Source organism: Gekko japonicus, unplaced genomic scaffold (genome assembly GCF_001447785.1).
Source record: "Gekko japonicus isolate JY-2015 unplaced genomic scaffold, Gekko_japonicus_V1.1 scaffold923, whole genome shotgun sequence".
In the NCBI taxonomy this organism is placed as follows: domain Eukaryota; kingdom Metazoa; phylum Chordata; class Lepidosauria; order Squamata; family Gekkonidae; genus Gekko; species Gekko japonicus.
This window is the reverse complement of record NW_015171530.1, coordinates 133,887-155,417: the sequence shown is the minus strand read 5'-3', so window position 1 is coordinate 155,417 and position 21,531 is coordinate 133,887. Positions and strand designations below refer to the sequence as shown.

The window sequence follows — 21,531 nt, the reverse complement described above, 5'->3', positions numbered from 1 at the left end:
ATCTCCAGGAATCTCCCGCCCTGGAACTGGCAACTCTACCTACTGCTCCTTCCTCTAGCCCCCCTCCCCTCAGCAAGGAGCCACACAAGTAACCTCACAGAGGAAGAGGGGTCACTCACCAGCCTCCTCCGGCAGTTCCTTTCCCAGTCCCTTTTCCAGCACACTGGGTGAACGACCTTAACCCTAGCCACACCCACCGACCCTCCCTGAGTAACTTTTGCCTTTCTCCCACCTATGTTGAGTCACTGTCAACATCTTTTGCTTAACTTCACTTAAGTAAAAAGGTAAAGGTTCCCTTGTTCGAAAGCCAGTCGAGTTCGACTCTAGGGTTGCGGTGCTCATCTCCGTTTCAAAGCCGAAGAAGCCAGCGCTGTCCGAAGACGTTTCCGTGGTCATGTGGCTGGCATGACTAAACACCAAGGCGCACGGAACGCTGTTACCTTCCCACCGAAGTGGTACCTATTTATCTCCTTGCAATTTCTTGCTTTCAAACTGCTAGGTTGGCAGGAGCTGGAACTAGAGACGGGAGCTCACTCCGTCATGCGGCACCCGGGTCTCGAACTGCTGAACTACCGACCTTCCACAGCCTGCAATTCAGCATCTTAACCACTTGAGCCACCACAGCTCCATTAACTTCACTTAGCAGACCCTTAAAAATCAAAGTACATAGCCATATTGGTCCATATCACCTCCCAATTATATTTGCAAGAATCCCCTATAATTCCCTAACAACCCTCCCCAAATAAATCCTTCCTCAGACAGCTTTGCTGCCCGGCCCCCCCCCCCCCCCCCACAGTCTGTATTTTAGCAAACATGATAGTGTCTGGCCTGTAATGACAACCACTCTACACAATGTTAAAAAATAGCCACCATTTAAAAATTGGTAGCCATTTTCAGAGCAAAATCCAAAGAGAAAAGCGATGTAATGCCTTTTATTAAGATGGATTAAAAAGCACAGCATTACAAGCCTTTGACTTCTCCAGAACTCTTCATCAGCCTGGATGTTAAAGACAAAAAGGGGGAGAGAGGAGGAGTAGAAAGAGGAGGAGGAGATTGGATTTATACCCAAAGCGGTTTACAAACTCCTTTCCCTTCCCCTCCCCACAACAGACACCCTGTGAGGTAGGTGGGGCTGAGAGAGCTCTTTCAAGAACTGCTGTTTCAAGAACAGCTCTGACAGAACTATCGCTTGCCCAGGGTCATCCAGCAGCTGCAAAACCACTACGCCAAACTGGAAAAGATCTCTTCTATGGTTGCCAGCCTCCAGGTGGGGCCTAGCGAGCTCCCCGAATTACAACTCAGCTCCAGATCAATTCCCATAGAGAAAGTGGCTGCTTTGGAGGGTGGACTGTATAGCATTATACCACAGTGAGTTCCTTCCCTTCCCCAAACCGCACCCACCCTCAAATCTACAAGAATGTCCTCACCTGCAGTTGTCAGCCCTATTAAGTAGGGACATAATAACCTATAATGTAGTGGAGTTCCAGGCATAGCCATCTTAGTACATAACATAACCTTAAGATCATTTTAGAAGTTTGTGTAGAAACATTTCCAGCAGTCCCCAGAAGCTTTTAAGGTACAGGATGGCTGGATGGCCTACTATAGGGACAGAACCATTGGAGTGAATTGCACCTTGAAAAATCAGTGGTTTTCAAACTTTCAAAAATGCCAAAGGGCTGGAGAAAGTTTCCTAGGGCGTGTGCTTAGACCAGGCTGAGAGGGGAATGAGGTGGCAGAGATCTGCTGATAGAGCAGGGATTAGGAAGGACTGTACTACTTTGGACTGCCAATCACTCATGTTTTGGAATGCCCCCTCTGCTAAATCTTCCCTCCAAACAGAAAACCAGCACAGTAAGAGAGAGGGTAGAATATTTTCCTTCATGTGCTGTATTGTGTTTTCATGGATTTTTGTTGTTGTTGTTGTTAAATGAAGAAAGCTGGAATCTCCCAGTCTGAGTGGTACAGTCTGTTTTACCTCCTCAGCCTTGTAACAGCCTTATTCCCACCTTGCTGGCCTGCATGTGTGAATCCGGCCTGAAGCTGACATGCCCTTAGGGCCTCACTGCTGCATCATGCAAACCAGGAACCAACCCCACATGCTCCCATAACGGCATGATGTAGAAGCAATGTTTGTCATGGTGAACAAGCAGTGTTTGGGGGGAGTTTCTGCACTCTTGCCGCTTTCACCTTGTGGAACTGCTGTTAAGCGTCTAAGGAAACGCCAAGCTCCCCGGAACTGAGCCTGAGAGAAAACCCGTGCCCTTGGCGACTCTTCCCAGGGCCTCTCACACAGCATCCAGCCCCATAACTCCCCACCAACCCATGCCTGAAAATAGCAACCTCCCTGTGAATTGCCCTTAGCAACTTCCCTGCCAGCTTCTGGTACCTTCCTTAGCAACCGCCTGGCAACCACAGTGCCTCCCTTAGCAACCACCCTCCCATAGCAACCGTCGAGAAGGAAGGTTGCTGGAGCCTTTCTGCTGTGTCCACAATAACCCTCCCCTTCCTCTGTCACTCCATCCCCAAACTCCCTTGCCCACAGCCCTCTGCACACATTCCCTCCTTTCCCCAATCCATCCATGTCAGGAACTGACGTTTTTCACCCCATCTTCTTTCTAGTTCAGCATCTTGAGTATCCCCGGAGGAAAGAGGGTAGCTCCTTGCTGGGGGTGGGCAGTTAGAGTCTTACCGAGATGTTAAAGATGGGAGGGACTCTCACTGCAATGAGGGGGGACATATGGGTGCAGAAGTTGAGGGGGAAATGACCACTAGGAATGGTGGAAAGGAAGGCAGAAGTAACAGCTTGGTAAGCAACAGACAGTTACCAGGGGGCTGTATTTTTCCTAAACTAATCTGGGCTTTAGAACAAGAGAAAGAAAACCTGGAGCATCGCACAAAATGCAGACGTGGTTTGGCCTAGATGGCTAAACTGTAGAGATTTGGGGCCCCCCCAACTACTCCTGCAAGGTCTGAGGCCTGCATTTAAACTGGCCTAGAGAGAAAGGTGTGTGCTGACTAAAGCCCCTTGCTTTTGCTTGGATGCTTGCCCTTCATTTGCAAGGTGATTTCTTCTATCCTTGGCACAGGCCACACTGCTGCACTGCTTTTCAACAAATGGATGACTCTTTAGCCCTGTTGTGTTTCAAACCCAGACTTTCTGCAGCTCTTAACATGGCCTAACTGCTCACCATTAACTTTTGTGCAATCGAACAAAACGGGCCTCTTTTTATTGTTTCTCCCAAAATTTTAGTCTTCAGGGGAGGTGGGATTTGCAAATGAATACATTTTGCACATTCTTCTGTCAAACAAAAGCCTTTGCGAAAATAGAGAGTGCTAAAACCTGCAAGTTGTTGTTCTGTAAATGAAAAGCCTGCCTTTCCCCCTAAGGGCTGTGTGTTCTACATGCCAGATAGATATTTGCCCTTCTCTTCATTTTTTGTTAAGGGCAGGTAATTATTTTCCCGTGACTGCCTTTGCAAACCACACCGGCATCCACTAGGGTGGGGGTGGGGAATCCATCGTCTACATTCTGCAAAAAAGGGCCAGCCGAGGAGCCCAGAACAATCCGTAGCGACCAGCTGCGTAGGTTTAGCCAAGGCACACGCTGCCGTCAGTTGCCTTGCGTTGTCAAGGCTAGATAGAGAGCGAGAGAGAGAGAGGGGGGGACCAGGTCCCCCCCCCCATTTTTTTGTTTTTTAAACGACAGTTCACAGCTTATTGGAATGATTCCTGTTTTATTCTTTGCAACAGACCCGACGTATTGCTTTGGCAAGGCTGGGGCGGGAGGAATTGCGGGCTAGTGACAATACATTGTGCACTCCTTGGAACGACAGGAATCCATAGGTGACTTTTTTAAAGTGGGCTAACAGAAGGGGAGGGGGCTTGCCTACAGGTCCTGCCGGAGAGTTTCTGGGTAGCACGTTTGTTTTGAGGAAAGGCAGCCTGTCCCTCCTGCCGAGATACCTCAGAGCCGGTGCCTTTTTTGATATGCAAAAAAAAGAAATCCCCATCTCTTCACCGTCAGCTTCTTGCATTTCCTCTGTCCAAGTGAGCTTAGGTGATTGAACCCTTTCGGCCAGCCATAAGGGGGGGGGGGGGAGAGACTGGGAAAGGGGGCCTGGACTCTGAAGCGAAGTGGTGGCTTGCTGCTTCATCTTAAAAAAAAAAGAAAAAGAAAGAAGAATTTTATATAAAGATTGCATTTTTCATTTCAGAGAGAGACAGATTGTGTAGGTTTTGCAAAAGAGCAAGAATTCATATGCAGCAGGGCTTTGTTCTCCAGAGATGGGCAGTTGCCTATTTTTGAAATATATCGTCTAAGATTTCTTTCCAAAAGGGGGGGGGGGACAAAAAAAATTCCAGGCAGAGCCGTTGCAAAGGAATCTACTGCGTTTTCATTTGCAAAGCAGACTCCTGACTCCACGGCTCCCTTGCCTGGCAGGAGAAGGAAATAGCCAGGCGAGGTATTCTGCAGGTCTAGAAGAAATCCAAAATGGGCTGTTCGGGAAAAGCCGCGTCCGAAATGCTCGTCCTTCTGCTGCTTTGTTCCCTTCCTCTGCTCCAAGGTAAGCGGGGAAAGGGGCCGGGGTGGGTCCCGGCACGGAACGGGCTGGTTGCATTTTGCTTGCGGAGTAGAGAGCGTTTTTAGTGCGGGGGGGGGGGTTAGGGATGGCAAACGCATCTCCCACTCCCAGGCAGAGTAAATGGCAGGTGGGTAGGTGGTGGACCTGGTGTTGCAGGTGCTGGAGCAGTATTTCCGAATGTGCCATTTGGAATATATTTGTATACATATAAACATTTGTCTTCACTGCATGGGGACCTGTCTAGATTAATACAGCAATGGCAGTGAGGTTGGGGAGAGAGATTAGAAAGAGGCTGTCGGGTTTGGAGGGGCTTGCCAGTGTTGCCTTAAAGATGAGGGGATGGAAAATTGGGTGCCCAGGGCTGGGGGGTGGGGTGCCCCTTTTTGAGAATGCGTAGCAGGGAGGAGAGGTCGGAGGAGCTGCATGCGCCAATCTGGGGTGCTGCTAGGAGGGGGGGAACGGTGGTCAGGTTTGCAAGATGACAGAGGGGTGTAGAGACGGCGATCTCTGATTTTGCTTCTTAGCGTGTTCCCCTTCGACACTGTTAAAAGGAAACAGGTTTGAAAAGAAGAGATGACTGAGGAAGGAGATTTTGCCGTACTGTCGCAGAATATATTGCCCAGAGAAGCAGAAATTAGGGGCCCACCCTAGGTGGGAGGGGAGGTTTAGTGATTATGAGTACCACGCCACACATGAACTGGGAGGAAGGTGGTGTTGGATTTTGCAACATGGAGGTCACAGAATGGGGGTGCAAAGGGATGTTAGATGGGTGCCACGCAGGAAAGGAGCTGGCAAGAATGTGGGTGTTTGGAAAGGGAGACAAATCTACGAGTCACGAGTTACTAAAAGGAGGCATAATTCTGTGCAGCGTAGAATTCCAGCCAAAGAGAATTGGGCCTTAATTTTTTTTAAAAGGTGGGGGGTTTTTTGGTACAGGATTAGGAAAAGAGGTGCCCAGTTGTCAGAGATGGGCTCATCATAATCGTGCAGTATCGTACACTTGGGGGGGGGGGTTTAGAATGCAAGGTTACAAAAGGAAGGAGAGAGCTGCTCCGAATGACAAGAAGGGAATGGATGGGAAGGAGACGTTATCTCACACTTAGGAACCTTTGCAAATGCGCTCCGTGGTGTGGTGTGATGGGGTGGGGGAGACTTTTAATGTTGCAGAAGCCTGGACGCATTTGAGGTGCCTGGCTGGGGAGGTGGGTAGGAGGCTGCAAGGTCAAGGCCCATCAGGCAATTAGAAGGTATCATGGGAGCAGAGAAGGAAGGCACGGGCGGGGTGGGGGTGGGTGGGCTGGAGAAGAAGAAGATGCCGTGGGGCAGAATGGTGGGGGATTGTGTCGAAGGCTGGGCCTAGAATAAAATGAAGCTGGGAAGGGATCACAAATGGAGAAGCATTGCTGCAGGAACTAAGGAAGAGAGAGGGAGGAATTTGTCCAGATTTCCCTGGGGTTTCAAGTTCACTGTGTTCCCTTATCCCATTTTGAAAGTGTGCCCCCCACTGGTTTAGGGGGAAGGTAAGCAACATATACCACATGCACGCACACACACACACACACACACACACACACACACACACACACGTGCGTACAAGTCCCAAGGACGTGCGGAATGTGTGCTGTGAGCTCATAGGGATGTCTTCCACAGAAGGGTCTTTTTTGCCATTTCACAAGGACTCTGCCCCACCCCAGAGACAGCTGTTTTGGATTTTGGGCAGCTGGCTGGTTGAATGGGTGAGGGATTGGGTGGGCTCCTTCAGAGATGGGTTCGGCAAGACTTTCTGTTCCATGGGGTAGAAATTTGCTGTTTTACATGGAGTGGTGGGGGTGATGGTGAACGGCTGGGCCCACAAGGCCTAGGAGGCAGCTGGCCTTCTTAATGGAGCGAGTTCAGAGCAATTAATGGCTCGCCAGCAGCTGCCAGGATCTCACACGCTGGCAGTCGCCTGTGGCGGCCACGGCTGTCACTGCCGAACTTGTCACATCACGGCTGCACCGAGTGATGTGCCTAGCTCATCATTCAAGGCCCTTCAGCCCCTCAGCCGCAGACTCCCCTCTTGTCCACCCCAGAGCTGCCTTTTAGCGCCTGCCAACACCCTTCAGTCAGCATCCTGCATCGTAGCCGCAGGCATTTTCCCAACACCCCCCCTCTCCCCGCACACATTTGGCCCTCCCCAGCACCAAGGCTAAGCTTAATGTGTAAAATATGGAGCTAAATGACGCAGCCTTCTGCAGTAAAACTAGGGAGGAGGGAGGCTGGCATTCACAAAAATCACTTAACGCCCATTATGACTTCCCCTGAGGTGTTTTCAACTATCCTTTTTACCCACAAGATCCTACAACACAAATCTGTTGCCTCTTTAGCACATTACGGCCATCCAGTTGGCTGACAGGATTGATTGAACACAAATTAGGGTTAAATACTTAAGATCACCTATTTCCAATGAATTGTTGTTTTAATTAACAATCCTCGACTGCCCCCTCATAGGTTCATATTGCCAGGGAGGTTAATAACAACAAAATGGGTGGGTTTTTCCTTAGTCAAAGGGTTTGGTGAGTGGAGCAGTAGTGATATGGCTGCATTTTGAAGTGAAAACACTTCAAGTTAATTCAATATTGAGCAGAAAACCCAAGATCATCATAGAATCACAGGAGCGCATATTGAATGTATGGGGGAAATCTACCTTTACATACTGTTAGCTGCGACTCTGAACACAAATGTGATTAATGCTATAATTCTAGGAAGAAGGCCCATCGAACTAAGCATGTTAATGATTGCTTTAAAAGACCAAGCAGAGATAAACACCTTTTCTGGTTTAATTAACTGGGTGAACTAAGAGAGTGAAATTGCGAGGGGAGGGGGGTGGTGTCAGGTCAAAATATTCCACACTTTCAGGTGCCAGTATCCAGTTATTAGGGTTTCACCTTACAGAGCTGGGGAAATATTTTCTGTTCCACGATGCTGCTGTCAACTGTATTTGTATTTATAGGTTTTATTATCTATTCAGGTTTTAATGCTGCGTTTGTGCGTGCTGTGAACTGCTCTGCATCCTCTGCTGAGGAGAGGGTGTGGGTTATAAATCAAGTCAAATAAATACATAAATAAAATGTAGACGTCTGTGCAATCAGATGACTGGGATTTATATCCAGGAGGGGTGACAAGAAGGCAGCTCGACATTGTTACGTATGCGTTTCACATTCCTGCAGAAGCTAAACCTCAGAGAATGGAATAGTGTGCCAGTGGGGCCTAGGTGGGAAGTGGCTGCTTTGATAGGGCCACAGATGAGTGGCAACGGTGCCTCTTTCCTGTTTCGCCTGCCATGTTTGTTCAGTGACATCTGACCCACCTGCTTCTCCTCCTTAGATGTCCGAAACATAATCTGAATGGAGGCTGCATATACCAGTCTGTAGCTTTGCTGACCCTCGGGCCTGTCTTTGTGGGCTCCATCAAGTAGGCCTAGCAGCACTGGCCCATACACATGGCTTAGCCATTAGAGGGCCTGACTGCAGAGTGGTTGTCCCACTTGATTTATAGAAGAATAGTTTCTTTTCCTGCAGTGTGGGGGGCAGTTGTGGCGTAGAAGCCTAGATATGTATGCATGCAGCGCCCTTCCTAAAATAAGGTTGCTAGGTTTCGAGGTCTGGCCATGATGTTCATTCCAAGGGCTTCAGGGCAGCACACAGGCCAGTGTTCCCTCTAAGCTGAGTTAGTGTGAGCTTAATAGGCTCATACATTTTTGTCTTAGCTCAGGAAGGATGGCTCCAGAGCAAACTAATTTATGCGGTAGCCACATTGCTCCCTCACCACTTTAATGCCGGTAGCTCACAAAGTAGAATTTTTGCTCACAAGACTCCACAGCTTAGAGGGAGCAAAATCTAGCCCACACAATAGCTTCTTTCAAAGCTTTTCTACTTGCCTCCTTAAGGTTAAGGTAACTACTGTGTGTTTAAACGGGAAGAAATAGTATCTCATTCTCAGCTATATTTTACGTTTACCATCCAGCTCCTTTCCACGTTTGTGTGTTTGTGTGTGTGTGGTAAATAGGCTACCTTTTGAACATTGCATGAGACCCAGCATGGGGCAGTGCTTCGAGTACTGGAGTAGGATTTCGGAGACCTAGGTTCGAATCCTTGCTCTGGTGTGGAAACTTGCTGGGCCCACAATCTTCTCTAACCCCAGCCTATGCCTATGTGAGGATAAATGAAGGATGGGAGAATGATGTTATATGCTGCTTTGGGTCCCCACTGAGGAAAAAAGTGAGGTATAGATACCTAAGTAAATAAATGATTGTAACTGTTCACATTCAAAGATACCATGTGGTACAATTCCTAGTGGTACATGGAAGTATTGCCATCAGTACAGTACTGACATTCAATATGACATCACCAGCCCACACTCTGTGACTCTTGGGGTGTAGGTTGTTCGGGATCTGGTAATCCTACATGCCCTGGTGCCCAGATCTACAAGAAGACCAGGTAGAAGCAGGGCTATTTTGGGGCAGGAACGCACAGGAATGGAGTTCTGGCTGGCTCCTGAGTTGGCCACGCCCAGCAGGAACTCGTTAGCATAATAGGCCACACCCAAGAGCAGAAACCCATTAGGATTGGCTACATTCGGGGTGAGTGGCCTAACATGCAAAGGAGTTCCTGCTACAAAAAAAGCCCTGGGTTTTGACAACAAACAAGGTAAACAGAATAAGAAGCAAAAGGTGTGTGTGGCTGGATGACCACACTTCTGGTAACATGGGGTGTGTGGCCTAATATACTAATGAGCTGTGCTGTCAGGGGTGTGGCCTAATATGTGAATGAGTTTCTGCTCTTGGGTGTGGCCTATTATGCTAATAAGTTCCTGCTGGACTTTTTCTACAAAGAAAGCCCTGGGTATAAGGGATACAAGGAGGAAGATGTAAGATCTGAGTTGGGCAGACTGGTTGGAAATGACGTATTGTGCCTTTCTTTATTACATTTGCAGCTTTCCTGAGAGGAGTGGGGCTGAGAGTCATCCATTAACCCCTTTTCCCCCCTGCAGGCCTGCCCCTCTGGGAAAACGATGATGTGCTCCCCGCCACCCCCTCCCCTCAGCTGGAGGCCCTGTCTTCAGAGGCCATGGCTGGACCCAAGGAGGAGGACCTGGGGGTCTCAGCCGAGGTGAGGGGATCCTCGCCCCCAAATCCTGAAGGCCTCTCTGAGCTGCTGCAGGGGGCACTGCTGAGGAAGGAATTTCTGGGGGATGAACTGATGGAGGAGCCCATTCCTGGTGAGCGGAAGAGAAGCATGTGGGGAGCATGAATCTGGTGGCCTGCTGTGTGGTGCTTTCTGCAGGAACAGCTGTGGGGAACCCCACGAGGAGGGGTGCTTTCTGTGGGAACAGCTGAAGTAAAGTAAGGGAGCAGTTGGGAGAATGGCTCTCAGTCACTGGCTGGAGGATTATGGGAAGGAAGTTTCAGTTACTGAGTGGGGAAAAAATCCACATTTCTAATGTTTATATTATCAGGGATAAATATCGTCAGTGTTTATGTATGGCTTTTCTAACTGAAAAGCACTCAAGTGAAAGGGACTGTCGGCTTTTGTGGGTAGTGGTGGGGCTGCAGCCACAGGAGAGCTCCTGACCAATGCTCCCTCCAAGCTGTGGAGTCTTGTGAGCAAACATTCTGCTTTGTGAGCTACTGGCATTAAAGTTGTGAGCGAGCGATTTGGCTACGGCATAAATTAGTTTGCTCTGGAGCCCTCCTTCCTGAGCTCTGACAAAAATGTGTGAGCCGGGGGCTAAAAAACTGTGAGCTAGCTCACACTAACTCAGCTTAGAGGGAACACTGCTCCTGACGGCACCTGGGTTTTGGCCACGGTGTGACACAGAGTATTGGGCTGGATGGGCTGTTGGCCTGATCCAACATGGCCTCTCTTATGTTCTTAAGAGCTTTCCTCTCTGCCACCCTAACCCGCCTCCTCCTTTCTCTACTTCTCTCCCCACCCCCGTATTGTCCCAGGAGGCAGCCCTTCCACCCTGCCCCCGTTCCATCCTCCCATCCAGCACCTGGACGGCGGGATGGTCCCTGAGACCTCTGAAGCCGCAGCCACCGGCCCGTCCCCTCTGACCACCGCAGCGCCTCCCACCGGCTTCCTTCTCACAACCCCACCGGCCTCCACGGCGGCTGCCCCCCCGCGTCTCCCGCCGCCACCGGATGAGGCTGGTTCTGCCAGCCAGCACATTTCTGCCACGACAACAGCCTTCATCCCCGAGGGCGACGAGGAGACCACGACCACCCTGATCACCACGACGACCATCACTACAGTGCACACGCCCGGTAAGCAGGAACAGCGGGATGGGCTGTGAAGACTTCAGAGGTGGTAGACGGTGGCTCCTGTCCTGTGGGAGGGCCTTACCTTTTTGTAGGTACAGTTGCCAACCTCCAGGTGGTAGCTGGAGATCTCTTGGGATTACAGCTGATCTCCAGGCAACGGAGAGCAGTTCCCCTGGAGAAAAACGGCTATTTTGGAAGGTGGACTCTATGGCGTTATACCTTATTGAAGTCCCTTCCCTCTCCCTACCCCGCCCTCCTCAGGCTCCACCCCCCCCAAATCTCCAGGTATTTCCCAACCCAGATATGGCAACCCTATTTATGGGGCTAAGTGATGCATGGGAAAGAGCAGGTAGAGAAAAGAGGTACTTTTCTCCCTTTCTCACAATACAAGAACTCGTGGGCACTCAAATGAAATTGCTGAGCGGTCAGGTTAGAACGGATAAAAGGAAGTCCTTCTTCACCCAAAGAGTGATTAACACATGGAATTCACTGCCACAGGAAGTGGTGGCAGCTACAAGCATGGACAGCTTCAGGAGGGAATTGGATAAACATATGGAGCAGAGGTCCATCAGTGGCTATTAGCCACAAGGTATAGATAGGGACTCTGGGACAAGTGATGCTCTGTCTTCTTGGCGCTTGGGGGGGGTCAACAGTGGGAGGGCTTCTAATGTCCTGGCCCCACTGGTGGGCCTCCTGGTGGCACTGGTATTTCTGGCCACTGTGTGACACAGAGTGGTGGACTGGATGGGCCTTTGGCCTGATCCAACATTGGCATCTCTTATGTTCTTATGTTCTTATCACAATGTTAATTACCTGTGTTCCCTCCCAGTACTTTGCAACAACAATATCACCGACGTGGAGGGCTACGTTGAGTCTCCGGATTACGCTGGTGCCACTTTCTATGGAGGCCTGGATTGTACCTACACTATCTCGGTTTACATGGGGTATGGGATAGAAGTACAGGTAAGCTGTGTGGATGGGCGGGGATAGAACTGAGCCGTTGGCAATTGGGGAAGCTGGATGGTCTGATCATTGGTTTTTAAGGGGAAAGGAACCATTTGCGAGAGGCAGCATAATAGTCACTCGTTTCCATGTCACCCTTGTGTTTTGTCCTCGATACCAATACATCCTGTCTCATTTTCTGTTCTTCATGCTGGGGAAAAAACCAGTAGTGTGACCATGTTATGCAGGGCCTAGAATACGCAGGACACCCCACCCACAGTCTGACAACTTATCTAGGGGAGAGAAATAACCCAAGGCTTTTGGCTAACAGAGCATTCAGTCTTTATTGAGGATGATCATCGTATTGTCTGCAAGAGCAGATCACGTAAGCGATCCAAACAGAATACAGACTCTTTCCTAGATAAAGGAGGTAAAAGGTCAGGGTCTAGAATTTTAAAAAGAGTTCAGCAATTCTGTTCCCAAGGATAATTCTCTTTCTAGCCTGTGTTCAGAGTACATTCTACATGGCAAAAAGACAAGCAAACCATGCAACCCTTCCCTGAAAGATGGCATGGCACCAACCCTTGACTGAGATAATATTGTTAAGGGAACAGAGGTCAAAAGAACAGATCCACAGTGGTGGTGGTGGGGGGAGTCAGGCAGGAACACAACATTTCTAAAATGTGGCAAACCAACATAGGCCCATAATTATAAGATGTGCAAAATTCCTTAACAGACCACTGATAACTGTTTTTAGCTGTCAGCATTGTGACAGCTGTGGAAGCTCAATCATAGAGGACCTAAAGAGCCTCTTGCTCAGGATAAAAGAGGAGAGCGCAAAAGTGGGCTTGAAGCTCAACATCAAAAAAACTAAGATCATGGCATCTGGCCCCATCACTCCTTGGCAAATAGAAGGGGAAGTCGTGGAAGTAGTGACAGACTTCACGTTCCTGGGATCCCAGATCACCGCAGACTGTGACATCAGCCATGAAATTAAAAGACGCCTGCTCCTTGGGAGGAAAGCGATGGCGAACCTAAACAGCATGATAAAAAGTAGAGACATCACCCGGCCAACAAAACTCCGCATGGTCAAAGCAATGGAATTCCCAGTAGTCATGTATGGCTGCGAGAGTTGGACTATAAGGAAGGCCGCACGCCGAAGAATAGATTCTTTTGAACTATGGTGCTGGAGAAGACTCTTGAGAGTCCCTTGGACTGCAAGAAGATCAAATCAGTCCATCCTAAAAAAAATCCACCCTGACTGCTCCCTGGAAGGCCAGATACAGAAGCTGAAGCTCAAATACTTTGGCCACCAAATGAGAAGGGAGCACTCACTGGAGAAGACCCTGATGCTGGGAAAGATTGAAGGTCAAAGAAGACGGGGACGGCAAAGGATGAGATGGTTGGACAGTGTCATCGACGCAACGAACATGAAATTGAGCCAACTTCAGAGGACGGCAGAAGACAGGAAGGCCTGGCGTGATCTGGTCCATGGGGTCGCAAAGAGTCGGACTCGACTGTGCAACTGAACAACAACAAGTGTGCCTGAATGTGACTATGTTTGAAACTCCTCTGCTTTTGCTCCATGGAAATAATAACAATTTATCAGGTGGGTAGCCGTGTTGGTCTGAAGCAGCAGAACAAAGTTTGAGTCCAGTGGGGCACCTTTGAGACCAACAAAGTTTCATTCAGGGTATGAGCTTTTATGTACAGGCTCACTTCTTCAGACTGTATCTGAACTTCGTGATCTCAAGGTGCCGTGGGGCTCAAACTTTGTCCCACTCTGATATTTTCTAACATTATTCATTCTACAGGTCCGTAACTGCTGCTGTCTTACAGAAAGCATTTACTTTTAACCTTTGGTTCTCAGAAAATTAAGCAATATTCAGGTTTGGCTATTGGGGACAGGAGGCTGGTGGGCAAGTGAGGCTAGATATGTCCTCTAAAAATAACGTCTTGTCGCTGAACAGGAACAAAAGTCAAATGTGTGCATGTGTGCCTATCTGGTTCTTTCTCTGCTTGCCACTCTCCCATCTCTTACTCCCAGGTGCAGAGCCTGAACCTGTCCAAGGAGGACTCCCTCACCGTGGAGGGCCTGGGGCTAGAGAAGCCCGTGGTCTTGGCCAATGAGTCCCTGATGGTCGAGGGACAAGTGATTCGCAGCCCTACCAACCAAGTCTTGATTCACTTTCAGAGCTACCATACCACCACCCCGGGAATCTTCAAATTCCACTATCAGGGTAAGGAATTGCTCTTTCCCCTTCAAATGAAGGATGGTGCAGTTTCCCACACAGCTCTACGGCATTATACCTTCCTGAGGTCCCTCCCCGGACCCTGCCCTCCCCAGTCTCCACACCCAAAGTCTCCAGGAATTTCTGAAGCCAGGGTTGGGAACCCAGTTTAGGAGGGGGGTCATTAAGGGCAAACCAGAGATGGCAGCAACGTCCTCGCTATTTAAACCTACCTCTTCCCCCAGTCGTGTGTGCGATATGTGTGAATGAGAGGCTGATTTTCAGAGTAAAACGAGCACGCAGGTGAGTTTGTCCCACCATTTCCCATCATTCAGTGAGGACACATGCATTGTGGAGAATGCCATGAGGACTTGGGAGAAACAAGAGCATCAGACCTGTTGTTTGTTTGGAGGGGTTTTGTAGTTTCAGGTTCCAAGCTTAATGAAATACACTTGCAAAGGTATTTGTAAAAAACCATAAGGGATTCAAAGCAAAGGGACCAGAGCATCACCAGAAAAATGGTACCTTTTGGGTTTTTTCTTAATGCATAAATTGTAATTTTTCAAGACTTGACTCGAGTTCCGTCATAGCAATTTCAGAAAAAGAATGTTATAGCAACAAAAAGAAATATGTCCATCGGTTGCTGCCTGTCTTCTGCCTACTTGATATAAAACAATATACTGTCTTTTGGCAAAAAAATATAAATAAGTAAATAATTGAGGCAGGTTCTTAGGGGCTTTTTTGGGGAGGGAAGCTGGCTGAGGTAAAAAAATTTCTCCTTCATTCTTCTCCCAATTCTAGCTTTTCTGCTTAGCTGTGGCTTCCCCAGCCGGCCAGAGAATGGCGACGTCATGGTAACCGATCTCCATCCTGGAGGTTCCGCCACTTTTAAGTGCGAGTCGGGCTTCCACTTGCGAGGAGAGGAGACGCTCATCTGCCTCAACGTCAGCCGCCCTCGCTGGAGTGGCACCAGCCCCACATGTGTGGGTGAGTGAGGGGTCACAGGCCAGGGGGCTATGTTGGTCTTAGGGATGCAGAACAGGAATGGAAGGACTTTGGTCGTGTGTGGGACAGATTAACATGTTGCACAAGACGGGCAGCTGCTTTCTATCTCAGGGCTTTATGTCCCATCTTTCAGCTAAAAATTGTCTCTTAGAACAACTCCCTAAAAAACCGATGCCCATAAAAAGGACAAGGAAACTTCAGTACAATGCAGCATGTGAAAACTTAAGTGTAGTGCATGGGTGTCAAACATGAGACTCAGGGGCCAGAACTGGCCTGTCCAGGGCTCTTATGTGGCCCGCGAGCAGCTGGTGCAACAGAAGACTGCTCGGGGGGGAGGAGAGTGGGTGGAGCCACTCCGATTGTGGCTTCAGCATAGCAGAACAACCTCATCTGCAGCAGCCAGGCATCGTGGGAGCATCTGCCAAGTGCTGCATTGCTGGCTCCCCAGTCCGCCCATGTGGGTTTTCCTTTGCACCCCCTCCTAGCCCATGGGGTCTTGCAGTGAGGCTACGACGACTCAAAGCTTACCAGCTCCTGTCCTTTGTATACAGTTTATATCTCTGGTGCCTGGCACACATGGCCCGGCCCAGCAAAGTGACATTTATGTCAGATTTGGCCCTTGTAACAAATGAGTTCGACACCTTTGGTGTAGTGTGTTGATTAGAATGTCAGATTAGGACTTGGGAAACCTGGTTTTTTTGCCATGAAGCTCACTGGGTGGGTGACCTTGGACTAGGCATTGTCTCTCTGCCTAACCTACCACCGTTTTGTTGTGAGGGTGAGCAGAGAAAGGAGAACCATGTACCCCACCTTTAGAGTGTGAGCAAGATAACAGCGTATGAGATTTCCACCCTCTCTTCTTCAGCAAAATCTTGTCTGAAGCAGCCCTGAACTCCAGAGGACAGCAACAAGCGTGGACCTGGGAGCCTGAGGCTCATGTATTGGGTTTAGGTCAGCCTACATTCTCCATTGAGGAGCTGCGGTGGCTCAGGTGGTTAAGACGCTGAACTGCAGGCTGTGGAAGATCGGTAGTTCAGCAGTTCGAGACCCGAGTGTGCCGCATGACGGAGTGAGCTCCCGTCTCTAGTTCCAGCTCCTGCCAACCTAGCAGTTCAAAAGCAAGAAATTGCAAGTAGATAAATAGGTACCACTTCAGTGGGAAGGTAACAGCGTTCCGTGCGCCTTGCTGTTTAGTCATGCCGGCCACATGACCACGGAAACGTCTTCGGACAGCGCTGGCTCTTCGGCTTTGAAACGGAGATGAGCACCGCAACCTTAGAGTCGGATTCGACTGGCTTTCGAGCAAGGGAACCTTTACCTTTACCTTTTACATTCTCCATTATCTAGTTTGGGACTACTAATGGCTTACCTCACAAAATTGTCAGGAGGACTAGAACAAACACTGGAATGCAGTCGCCGTATTAAAAAACAACAACCACAGAATGATTTTTACTAACAACGTTTACCCTTCCTCTCTTCCCCACCCCAGCTTCTTGTGGAGGGACCATTCACAACGCTACCCGTGGGCGTATCGTGGCTCCTGAGGCCCTGGGTGGACCTCACGGCCGGAACCTGACCTGCCGTTGGTTGGTGGAGGCACCCGAGGGACAGCGGCTTCATCTGCACTTTGAGCGGGTGGCTTTGGATGAGGATAACGACAAGTGAGAAGAGAGCCCCTGGTGTGAAGGGGAGGGGAAGGCAGAAGCGGAAGGGAAGAGGGGAAGGGGCCGAGGGAAGGAAGAGTGGAACACGGCAGAAGTCGTGGCGGTTGTGGGCGGAGAACGGGGCGAGAGGAGAGCATGAGGTGGGGATAGAAAAGAGTGAGTGGAGATGGGTTCTGGGAGTCTAGGAACGGAGCTGAGGAGGGATAAGCAGGGCAGAAGCCAGGAAGGGAAGAGACCGTGACTGGCGGGAAGGGAGAGGTTGGTGGAAGCTGCCTGGAAAGGAGCGGGAGGCCAAAGGGTGAGGCGGCCCTCAGAACATGAGATTGGTGCCGACGTGGGACAGAGGGGCAGGGTGTAGCACGTGTGGCGGAGGGAACCGCCTCCACCATCCATGGCCTTTTGCCTTTCCCTCAGGCTGATGATCCGCAGTGGGAGCAGCGCGTTCTCCCCTATCACCTACGACTCCGACATGGACGATGTCCCTGAACGGGGGTTGCTGAGTGACGCCCAGTCTCTCATTGTGGAGCTGACCAGCGAGGGCCCTGCCACGCCCCTCATCCTCAGCTTGCGCTATGAAGGTGAGAACGAATGTCGCTCCCCCGGGCCACACCCTCAAACATGCTGGAGGCTGGCGAGCAACAGACCCCCCCCCTCTAGATGGCCTATTCTGATGACGGCCGTTTCTGCTTTATGATTCGGTCGTTTATTCAGGCCGGTAAATGAAATCATGTGCCATTTCCACATTCCAAGAGTGGTAGAGCCAGTTTGGTGTAGTGGTTAAGTGTGCGGACTCTAATCTGGGAGAACCGGGTTTGATTCCCCACTCCTCCACTTGCACCTGCTGATGTGATCTTGGGTCAGTCACAAGCTCTGGCACAGCTGTTCCTGAAACAAGAAGAGATTGGATTTATACCCCGCCCTTCACTACCCAAAGGTGTCTCAGAGTGGCTTACAAACTCCTTTCCTTTCCCTTCCCCTTCCCACAACAGACACCCTGTGAGGTAGGTGGGGCTAAGAGAGCTCTGACAAAAACTGCTCTTTTTCAAGAACAGCTGTGCCAGAGTTATGGCTTGCCCAAGGTCATCCAGCCAGGTGCAAGTGGAGGAGTGGGGAATCAAACCCGGTCCTCCCAGATTAGAGTCCGCGCACTTAACCACTACACCAAACTGGGTCTGACACAAAGAGCAGTTTCTGTCAGAGTTCTCTCAGCCCCACCTACCTCACAGGGTGTCTGTTGTGGGGAGGGGAAGGGAAAGGAGTTTGTAAGCCACTCTGAGACTCCAAGTGAAGGGCGGGGTATAAATCCAATATCATTTTCTTCTTCATTTGTCGTTGCATATTTAACACTGAAGAAATGACTCTGGTTTTTCGAGGGAATCCCAACTATGTAATCTGTGACACATGGCATTTAGTGGACATGTTCGGTATCATAAAGAGGGTGAACGTGCGAAGTCTGTTAACCATTGCATTACTGTAGGCTTTTGCAGAAGGGTGTACTCTGCTCATGACAAGAAGGGTCCTGGAATTTGAATTTTTTCCTAGTAAACATAGTTTTGCTTTTGCCCTGACCTGGATGGCCCAGGCTAGACTGATCTTGGCAGATTTCAGAAGCTAAGCAGGTTTAGCCCTGGTTAGTACTTGGATGGGAGCAGTGTTCCCTCTAAGCTGAGTTACTGTGAGCTAGCTCACAGTTTTTTAGCCTCCAGCTCACAGGTTTTTGTCTTAGCTCAGGAAGGAGGGCTCCAGAGCAGACTAATGTATGCAGTAGCCAAATCTCTCACTCACAACTTTAATGCCTGTAGCTCACAAAGTAGAATTTTTGCTCACAGGACTCTACAGCTTAGAGGGAACATTGGATGGGAGCAGGGGTCATTTCCTGCAGGAGCGCACAGGAGCGGAGCTCCGGCAGTAAAGAGCCCAGGGGGCGGGCACATGCAACAAGCCCCACCCCCTGCTCCCAGCAGCCCTCAGTCAGAGCAAGAAGCTGCAGAGCCCCCCCCCCCAGCCCCCAAGCCAAAAACAGTCCAGTGGCATCCAAGTCCAAAACAGTCCAGTGGCACCTTTAAGACCAAGTTTTATTCAGGTACAAGCTCTCCTTCCTCTGCGAGGACAGATCTGCACGTCCCCCCCCCTTCAATAGCTAGCAATCCAAAACAGTCCAGTGGAGCCTGAGCGGTGGGTGTTGCCTTCTGACACACTTCCAGTGATGTCAGGGGGTGTGGCCTATGCAAATAAGTTATGCTAATGAGCTCCTGCACCTCTTTTTCTATGAAATGACCCCTCAATGGGAGAGACCCCCAAGGGAGTCCAGGATTGTATGCGGAGGCAGGCATTGGCAAACCGCTTCTGAACTTCCCTTACCTTGAAAACCCTACCGGGTCACCATAAGTCAGCTGTGACTTGACGGTATTTTCCTTCCACCACAGTTTTGCTTCATGAGTTGGAGAAATTATCTGTCCTGTACTGAGCTAGTGGCAGCAGAGCTTTTGACAGGGGCTAGCTGAGCTCCCACTTCAGCTTGGAATGCTCAGTTGCTACAGAAACAAGTTTACAGTCTAGCCTCTGTGAGGGAAGGCAAAGCTGTCAGTTTGTCCAGATTTGAAGCGTTGCGGGCTACTGTGACCTGGCCGGGGCCACCCCAAAGTTGTAGGTCCCGTCCCCCCCATCCAGAGACACAGATGAACAGTGGCCCTGTATTTATAACAACAGTGGTTCTTTGTTTATAACATCCTGGGTACTGACGGGTAATATGGACTTTGTAACACATAAATTGGCCCTCAAGGGCAGAGGGTTACTAGGACATGCCTCTAGACCGTGGCAAAGGAATTCTGCTAGTTCTGGCTTCTGCTGTCTCTAGCATTGCAACCTGGTTAATAAGGCGAGTGCCAAAGAAGCTGTCATAGAGGGGCGGGCAACCTGGTTAATAAGGCGAGTGCCAAAGCGGTCATAGAGGGGTGAGGGAAACGCTGAATTTCACATATTGCTTTGAACCGGTCAGCTGATCTGCTTCAGGTTTCTTGTTTTAGTAGAGCCGGTGGGGGAAATGGCCCCACGGGGGAATATATTTTCAATCTGGCATATGTGGTAACGTCACTGACCTGGTCCCATGAGAGCAGCGAGTCTGCCGTTTATTGTATTCGGGAGAGCAAATGGGATGGCTCAGAATGTTCAGTTTGCAGTCCAGTTTCTCTGGAGGAAGGGAAAGTCGTCATCTTGGCTGGGCCGACAGCCTCACACAGCCAATGGGTTAAGGACTTTGGCGAGGAGGGGAGCTGATGGACAGGGAAGCCAGGAGGCTGAAGGCTGGGAGTGAGAAACAGGCTGAGCAAGGAGAAGCCAGAGGGAACCGAGAGAGAGTGCTGAAGAGAGAGGGTGCCGAAGACATTTCTCAGTGCTTAAGGCGAGAAACGGCTGTTTGCTGTAGGGGGGCTGGGGAGGAAGACGGGGGTGCCAAGGAGGCCGATCAGGAAGGAAGCGGGATAAAGCAAGCCTGAGAAGCAAAAAGCCCACCGCAGCCCTCGTTCAGGGGGGATGGGCCATGGCTCAGTGGTAGAGCATCTGCTTGGCAAGCAGAAGGTTCGGGGTTCAATCCCAGGCATCTCCAGCCAAAGGTTCAGGTAGTAGTCTGTGTAGACAATAATGTGCCTGCTAGTCTGAGTAGACAATACCGACTCTGATGGTCTGATTCAGTATGAGGCAGCTCCATGTATTCCATGTGAAACAGCGGCAGAGATACGCAGCTGAAGAAAGGGAGGTGGCCAAGGAGAAACTGGAAGGGCACCTACAGCGGCGGGAGAAGACCTTTGCATTTTCTGCAGGGCGCTAAGGTGGCATCAGGTTGCTAGGTCTGGACGGGGAAATTCTGCCGCTTGTGGCTTCTGCTGTCATTGCAGTGGCTTACAGAGGCAACAAGGGCTCAGGAGCTGTGGTTGGTGTTGTTGACGCTGCGGCTGAATTTCAAGCATTGATCTGACCCATCCAGCCAATTTTCAGGCTGCCGGTAGGCGTGTCAGCAGTAGGTGTTTGGCTGCCTGCCACCTACTGGTCAAGTGTGATATTGCAGGGGGGCTATGCTACTGCACCTGGAAAAGTTCTTTCCTGACTCCCCGGCTCCCTCTCCTGGCAGCTTTCGACGAAGACCGATGCTACGAGCCGTTCCTGGCGCATGGAAATTTCAGCACGTCAGACCCACTGTATCGCATGGGGACTGTGGTTGAGTTTGCCTGCAGTGCTGGATACATGCTCGAACAAGGGCCGTCTGCCATCGAGTGCGTTGATTCGAGAGACCCTCGCTGGAATGAAAGTGAGCCCACCTGCAAAGGTAACCAATCGTTAGTTCCAGCTTCCAGCCAGCTAACACAGGAGGGGTAACATTGCAATGGGATTCATTTCTGTGAGGCCGCGTAGGTTCTTTAATGGGGACAACTCTCCGCTTTCTAGTCTTCACCAAAGCCGAAGGGGTGCAGAGTTTTGTTTCCTGCAGATTGTCTTGGACTTGTTTGAAAGTGGCCTGGTGCATCGTAGATATCCTGGTCACAAGGAGGGGGACCAGAGTTTTGATGTTTTGGGGTGTGTTTTTTTTGAAATGTGGAAGAAATAGATTAAATTGAAAGAACAAGAATAAAGTTTATAGACAAGAAGAAAATGAAGTTCTAAAGATGAGTGGGCAGTGTTGTGAATGGTCGTGTTCTCACAAAGAGCTGGGCGGAGGAATGCTCGCCCTGGCCCTTGCAGTGCGCGTGGAGGGTTTTCGCTTTCCAGCCTGAAGCAGGAGAAAGCCCCATAGATCACTTTGCCATGAA

At 50.0% G+C, this 21,531-nt stretch overlaps 1 protein-coding gene across 1 annotated transcript in view; it reads left to right on the top strand.

Moving 5' to 3' along the window:
* Positions 1 to 4,492: 4,492 nt before the first annotated feature.
* SEZ6L2 (seizure related 6 homolog (mouse)-like 2) overlaps positions 4,493 to 21,531 on the top strand; it is a 33,272-nt gene continuing 16,233 nt past the window's right edge. The window contains exons 1-9 of the mRNA XM_015419551.1: positions 4,493 to 4,565; positions 9,615 to 9,842; positions 10,573 to 10,890; positions 11,717 to 11,850; positions 13,877 to 14,069; positions 14,862 to 15,047; positions 16,555 to 16,726; positions 17,144 to 17,307; positions 20,856 to 21,050. Of these exons, the coding sequence (XP_015275037.1) occupies positions 4,493 to 4,565; positions 9,615 to 9,842; positions 10,573 to 10,890; positions 11,717 to 11,850; positions 13,877 to 14,069; positions 14,862 to 15,047; positions 16,555 to 16,726; positions 17,144 to 17,307; positions 20,856 to 21,050 (1,663 nt within the window). The remainder of the gene's footprint in view (positions 4,566 to 9,614; positions 9,843 to 10,572; positions 10,891 to 11,716; positions 11,851 to 13,876; positions 14,070 to 14,861; positions 15,048 to 16,554; positions 16,727 to 17,143; positions 17,308 to 20,855; positions 21,051 to 21,531) is intronic.